General features: G+C 38.7%; 1 protein-coding gene across 1 annotated transcript; it reads left to right on the top strand.

Annotated features, from left to right (window-relative positions):
• The first annotated feature begins 308 nt into the window (after window positions 1–308).
• LOC118335878 (protein NDRG1-like) lies at window positions 309–3,547 on the top strand. Its single transcript, XM_035672361.1, has 12 exons — window positions 309–359; window positions 591–696; window positions 898–1,018; window positions 1,125–1,187; window positions 1,275–1,335; window positions 1,571–1,657; window positions 1,913–1,969; window positions 2,084–2,250; window positions 2,617–2,716; window positions 2,847–2,882; window positions 2,986–3,037; window positions 3,315–3,547. Exons 1-12 carry the CDS (start codon window positions 309–311, stop codon window positions 3,545–3,547), a joined length of 1,134 nt encoding a protein of 377 aa, XP_035528254.1.
• The last annotated feature ends 3,927 nt before the right edge of the window (window positions 3,548–7,474 follow it).

Genomic DNA, 7,474 nt, shown 5'->3' on the forward strand with positions numbered 1-7,474 from the left:
AGCAGCCTGAGGTCAGATTAAAACAGGAAGCCAGTTGGCCACGTGTGAGCCAGGTTGGAGTTAGAGCTTAGAGACAGATCAATGTTGGAGGATATATAAACCAGCTTAAACAAGAAGTCTGTCACACACAAGTTGCTGTTGCTCTCAGGTCGTTTCTTACTTCAGGAACTGTCCAGGAATACAAACTTTTGCTGGTGAAATCAAGAGGAAGTTAAGAGTCGAAGATCTACACACCGAACGGGACGTCTGCTCTCCATCTACTGCACATCTCCTTTATCTCTGTTGTGGTCTATTCTGCATCAGCAGCCATGGTTCTGGAGGAGAACGAGGGCGACTCAGTCTTTGAGCCCCAAATCACTGTGAGTATCCTATCAGAGGGAGCTTAAGTTAATCTTGAGGCTAGAATCATGGTTACAGCTGTAGTAATTACACAAAGTTGATCTTATATTCAGTCAGTTGGATCTTATATTGTGAAAATTGTTTCAGTTCACACTAAAGAATATAAAGAAATACAGTTAAAATGTTATTTTTTTAAAATCATGTTTGTGCAACAGCAATGTACTGATCATCTGAATGTGTGTTTGTTTTAGGAGGAGCATGTAGAGACTCCGTATGGGAATGTCCACTGCATCATGTCAGGAATTGTAAAGGCAAACCGCCCAGTCATCCTGACATTTCATGATGTTGGACTGAACCGTAAGTACCAACTGGGAAAATAATTTAAACATAAATAAAATACTATATGCATAATAAAAAGGATAAATTGTATAAATAACATTAATCTCCAATTTATGTACATTTTAATCCAAACTTCTTGTAAATACTTTCTAAATTCTGTCTATTCCTATGACTTCACTTCAATAGAATTGATACATTTTTTGTCTTTTCTTCTTATAGACAAGTCCTGTTTTGAATCTCTGTTCAACCATGAGGACATGCAGGAAATCGTCAGACATTTGCCTATTTGTCACGTTGAAGCACCAGGACAACACGAGGCAGCCAAAACTCTACCTTCTGCGTCAGTACACTGTCTTCTCTCAGTCTCTTTTTCTACAGTGGTCTCATTTTTATAAATGAGTGGAGCCCACAGCTGCTCATGGTTATGTTAACTTTTGACCCCTCAGATACGCCTACCCTTCCATGGACCAACTCTCTGAAGCTCTGCCTGCTGTCCTCAAACACTTTGGGTGAGTTAATATGATACTTCACAGGTTTATTCACACAGCATATTAGGATTCATCTCAGTTTTGACCTTCTGACTGTGTGCTTTGCAGGCTGCGGAGTGTGATTGGACTGGGAGTTGGAGCAGGTGCCTACATCCTGGCTAAATTTGCTGTGAGTTCAAATCTCTTCTCTAAATCCCATTTGAACTTAAGACAGCGAGAGAACATAATTTGACACCTATTTTGGAAAATAAGAAATAAAAAATAAGCCTTTAACATATTTTCACTTGGTTGTAGTTCACATATAAAAACTGCCTAAAAGCATGTTAAGAAGTGTAGATTAGTTGTTGAAGTCATATCTCTAACCACTCTTCTCTGTGTGTGTGTGTGTGTGTGTGTGTGTGTAGCTGAATCACCCTGACATGGTGGATGGATTGGTTTTGATCAACATCAACCCCAGCGCTGAAGGACTAATGGATAGTGTTGCAAACAAGGTCAGCAGTGTTTGTGTTGTGTGTGTTGACCACCCACTCTGTAGGCTGAAAAAGATCAACATCTAATATATTGTGTTCATTTCAATCTATACAACCACCTGTATTGATAGATATTGATATAGTAGCTGTCCCACAACTAGAGTAGAGTTTGTCCTTGTGATTGATGAATCTGACTATAATTTGAGACCTATAAATAGATTATTGACTATCTGAATGTAGCTGAATGTAATTGTGTGTGTGTTTTGTGTGTTATAGCTCACTGAATGGACTCACACTCTCCCGGACACTGTCATCGCACACTTGTTTGGAAAGGTAAGGGTTCAGTGATTCTCTTCAGTTATCATGACAACTAAAGTGGAAACATGCATCTTAAAACATCCAGTACATACAAGAATACCTCTGTCTTACTTTTAAACTGATTTTCAGGATGAGATTGAGAACAACCATGACCTCATAGCTACTTATCGTCACCACATCACAACAACGATGAACCAGTCCAACGTGACTCAGTTCTTCCGCTCCTATAACAGCCGCAACGCTCTGGATGTGGAGAGGCCTATTCCTGGAGGGAACGTCAATGTCAGGACCCTCAAGTTAGTACAACCATTGACCTTTAAAGAGCTAGTGTGGAACGGTCTTGAAAATGAATAATAGAATAGTGTTTGTCACAGTTTATAATGGTCCTTGGTCACAGTAAAAAGTAGAAATTGTATTGTTCTGCCAAAGTTTAACATAGTTGAACACAGTTGAACTTACTCCACACTGTGAGGTGCTGACATATAAGATCTATCTGAGTAAACACAATAATCCCCAATAATTGGAGCCTCTGACCTTAAGCTGCTCTCTTCTCAATCCAGGACCAATGTGTCCGCATCATTGCTGCCAGCTTTGTAAATCCTATCCTATGCATCTTACTTTATCCGCCTACTTCACCTGCCTGCCTGTCTGTTGGTTTACAGGTGCTCCGCTTTGCTGGTTGTAGGAGATAATTCTCCAGCTGTGGAGGCCGTGGTCGACTGCAACTCTAAACTCAACCCTACCAAGACCACACTGCTCAAGGTAACTGACTAAACAATTAACCAAACAACCAAATAAAGATTAAAAGACACTTATTTCCATATAAGAATTGGTGTGATTCTAATGTGACAGACCGAAGCCTGTACCTGACCTTTGTACTTTGCTCTTCTAGATGGCAGACTGTGGAGGACTTCCTCAGGTGGATCAGGTAAGCTGTGAATTTATCAGCTGCTCTACTGACAGTACTGTAGAATCTGCAGACATTTGGTTGGAAATGTATCTAATGCTTTTCATCTCTCTCTCTCTCGCAGCCAGCCAAAGTGATTGAAGCCTTAAAATATTTCATCCAAGGCATGGGATACTGTAAGTCTCTATTAGTATTTGCCTTAAATGTCTGATTCTCTGCATGTGCCACTCTTTGTCAGTCATAACAGATACCCACAATCACTACTCAGTTCATTATTTCTAACAAACCACTGTTAAACATCACTTCTTGTAAATAAGAGGATTGTTCTTACCCCACAAGGGTCTTTATCATTTTCAACTGAAAATGATAGACTTTTTTTTTATTTTTTTTTACAGTTAGTAGATTTACTGTGGGTTGAAATAAGAACCATTAAGGGCTCTTCTCTTTCTCCAGTGTCCAGCGCCGGTATGACCAGACTTCGGTCACGGACGGCCTCCAGCTCCAGCATCACGTCCACTGATGGCTCCCGGAGCCGCTCTCACACCAACGAGTTGCAGCGTGACCGAACACACTCTCGCGGCGCTGAGGACAAGCGTGGCCGCTCGCACACTGATACGTCCATGGATAGCATTTCTCACAGCAATGTGAACCAGATCATCTCAAAGTCCACTGAAGTGACATGCTAGAGTGCACTCTGCACTAAATCCCAAGCACTTTATATCCAATCATACCTCATTATACTCACCCATAAAAGCCTCCCGCCTCTTTAACTTCATCTTTTCACCCTTCAGTCTGTCATGCCCTTTCATCTGCACTATCTCTAGCCGAAAGGTCACAGGTCATAGCTCCATGTGACTTATATATACATTCTTCTGTATCCTCTCTGACTCTACCTATTCCAGTAATTTAACTAACCCTCTCCACATCTCTTCCTTGTCAACAGTCTCCTCCTGTCTGTATCCTGCCCTGAAATGTTTCTACCTCTGTATCCTCCTTTGTATGTTTTTTTTCCTCCCACTCCATGTCCTTGTCTACTTTCCTTTTTTCTTTTCCTTCTCTCACCTCTGACAGTGATGTTGTACCAGAGATTTTGTTGCGGGTTTCCTCATGCTCAGATATGTATCACCATAACTGCTACATGAAGAAATCATGAAAGTTGAAACATGTTCTTTGAAATTTTAGTCTTTAAGCTATCACGTGTTTGTATCAAACCCAGATGTGTATCCATGTATAGAGAATGTACTGAACTTTCAAATCCCATTAAAGCTTTTCATTGATATTCAAAATATATATAGAAATGCTTTTCAAACCCTGTCATCTTCAACATCTTCCTACTCATTCATACATTCACATAGAAACTCTGTTTCATATCTTTCATACTTTTTACACAATTACAGATCAAGATTTGCGCAATTTTCAGCCCTTCTGAGATTTTTGTATTGGTGTTTATGGAGGGGAGTGGGTGACAGTCACAACAGTTAGAGGAGCTGTTAAACATTTTTATTGAACTTGCTCTCATCCCTACAATTTCTACTCCACATAGCCTACATAATTAACACATCAAAATGCCTGAAAATGTGTCCCAGTCGCAACACATAACTACACAACCAAACACAATTTTGTTGTTGACAATTTTGGCTGCAGAAACCTCCAAGCTACAGGAGCACCAGCCAACTGCCGCACAGACTCTCATATTAACTGATTTCAGGAGAGAAGCAGAAACAGACATTTTTCTTACCGGCTCATGTGATCATATTTTTGACACTACACACACAAATTTCGCACAGTGTGTTTAGCAGTGTCTCCTATTTCTTAAAACATCGACATTTAAGCGAGGAGTAACTGTCTCTGAGGAAAAAGAAGTCTGAGAGATTAGACTCTGCATTATTCTCCCTCCCTGAACCAATAATAAACAGCTCACATTTATATGGTGCTTTTATGTACAAACAGAGGAGACAAGCGCTCTGAAATATGATGAGATGTCTCCATTTGACCAATCATTCAATTAACACTGAGTTTGTTAAAATCACAATGCAGTACATACATAAAGGGGTGTAAAATATCCTCAAGCATTCAATAATCAATAATACAGGCGGTGGGGCAACTCCCAAGTCAAATTCTGCTTAGGCCCCCATAAAGGCCTGGGCTCCCTGTTTGGGGCTCCGGACAATTGGAGAGTGGAGAACTGAACCAGTGGAGCATTGAGAGAAGAAGAAGCAGAAAAGCAACCTAGAGGAGAAATGTCTCTTAAGAGACCAATAACCACACTGACTGGGCAGCTTCACCAAAGACAAATAAATGTGTTTCATTCATGAATGAACCTCCTTAAAAACTTTGAAAACTTCAAACTTAACATAATTTATTGAATTTAAAGGTGAACAAGCAGCAGAATATTAAAAGGCCTGTTTGAAAAACACAGATTGGTTGATACTCGTTTTCTCGATGTAAACTTGTCATTAGTTAATTAACTGGTTTTAATGGATTAAAAGTAACGGGAAATGTGTGGAATATATGAACAAAGGTGTAGTGATTTGGTTTGAGGGGATCAATTTTGTAGAAATTGGCCTAGAAGTTTTTAGAAACAAGTTGGCGACTGGACCATTTTTCCTAAAATGCATTAAAATCTATATTTTTTGCATGGAGACAATGGAACTATTTGAGATCTTTCTTGAAACCCATTATCAAATTGAAGTGTCTGACTGTTGTGTTTAATCATCATTTTATTGTCATTAAAAGCTAGGACTGGACATGTTCTTATTTATTTATTTAACACTGAGTTGTGCTTATTGTTCCAAGTGAATCACTTGTATTTCTGATTGTATTTTCTGTTCTGTATTTCATTTAATCTGGACAGCTTGAAAAGTGCTTTATAAATAAAATTATTATTATGAGCTGACAAAAAATTTCTTATCTGCTCCAAATGGTTGACATAGATTTTAGTGTAACCCTCCTATCTTTGTCATATATGTAATATTCTGCCATTCACATCATGTGGGGAATAGGTAAGTACAAGATTGTGACTTTAAAGGAAAGTGAGCTACAGTAGTCCATTATATAAAGACCCAGGAAGTCAAATATTATACTTTACGTACGATACACATGTTTCACACCATACACCCTCACTCTTTTGTAGTTTCATTTCTTCTTTTCATTTGCTGGCATGAATATGACTTTAGGAGAACAGGCATGGCAATCATTCATAATTTTATCAAAAGAGTCTTGCAGCTTTTATTATTAGTGATTCGTTGATTCTTTATCTTACTCACAATGTTTTTACTCAGGTGGAGACGGCTGTAACTGGCAGAGGTATTCTCATAATTAGTAACAACGTGAACAAAACTCTCCTGCAAATCTTAAGTTGTCTTATGTAATTATTCAAAGATGATTTATCTCTCTTACTTTAATGTTGTTTTTTTCACGGGGGCAAGTGGCTGTAGCAGAAATAGTTCATGACAACATTACTATCTTGTATTTTTATGTTCCTTTTATGTTCCCTCAGCTGCTAACACATGGTAACTGTTGGGATCTTGGTGCAACACTGGGCCCCCACAGATGCATCGTGCAGGCCTACCGGAGAGAGAAGACAACATGGAAGAGTTCCCGCAGTGAATTTCCAAGACTTTTCATGATGACGAAGAAGAAATGCTCTCTCACGACCAGATCAGACGAGAGATGGGAAATGGAGAGCACGGTATTTTAGTCAACAAAGTAAGTAAAGCATTTTATTAAGACTGCAAATGTAGCTGTAGTGATATAAAGTTGTTACATACCATATGTTGATGATATTTGATAATATTATATAAAATATTCATGACTTGTTGTTTATGTCAGGGAGGACTCCTCTGTCTGCTCCTTGGGCACCTGAGAGTGGATGTCAACCAGCAACACAGCAGTCCACTTAACACACTCCTGCAATAAACCTGCCTACAGACCCCAGACGACAGCCCATGTTCCAGATTTGAGCAACTACTATGTTCCTTTCCCTATGTATTTATTTTTCTAACATGGCTAAAATTTGGCAGGGTCAGATTGCAATGTATGAAAAAAGGAACAACTGTTTTTATACAACCTTGAAGAATCCAAGAAAACTTGAATCTGTTGTAAAAGTGCATCAATTTTAAATTCAGGCTGCAACAGCACAAAACAGGGGAAAGATCCAGGGCTTTTTCTCTGAAATGTGCTGTTCATTCTAATAACATGTCACATTTTTCTGTATTTGTTATTATTTTGTTGTGACCTTTACTCCTTCAATACGCTCCCTACCTTCAGTTGTGGAAGCTACCTTGCAAGCATAGCTTTGCATACGCAACCAATTACGTCACACTGGAAGAATTTGAACTATAGCAAAGCCATGGACAAATGTAGTTTGGTAAACTGAACCTATTTAGAAAAAGTAGTTCAAACTACTCAGTAAAGAAATGATAATATTGACACTGTACATACGATACAATTGTTTTTTTTTTAAATTGTTTAAAAATATAATACAAAGAAAGAAGATGTATCAGCACATCCAAATTACAAATTTGGATTCAAAACATTAAAAACTAACTGTCAATACAGCTTTCTGAAAGACCTAAATGCTTTTCACAAGGACAAAATTGCAAGGAATATTT

Source organism: Morone saxatilis, unplaced genomic scaffold (assembly GCF_004916995.1).
Source record: "Morone saxatilis isolate NCDOM2014 unplaced genomic scaffold, NCSU_SB_2.0 Contig24, whole genome shotgun sequence".
NCBI classification, from domain to species: Eukaryota; Metazoa; Chordata; class Actinopteri; family Moronidae; genus Morone; species Morone saxatilis.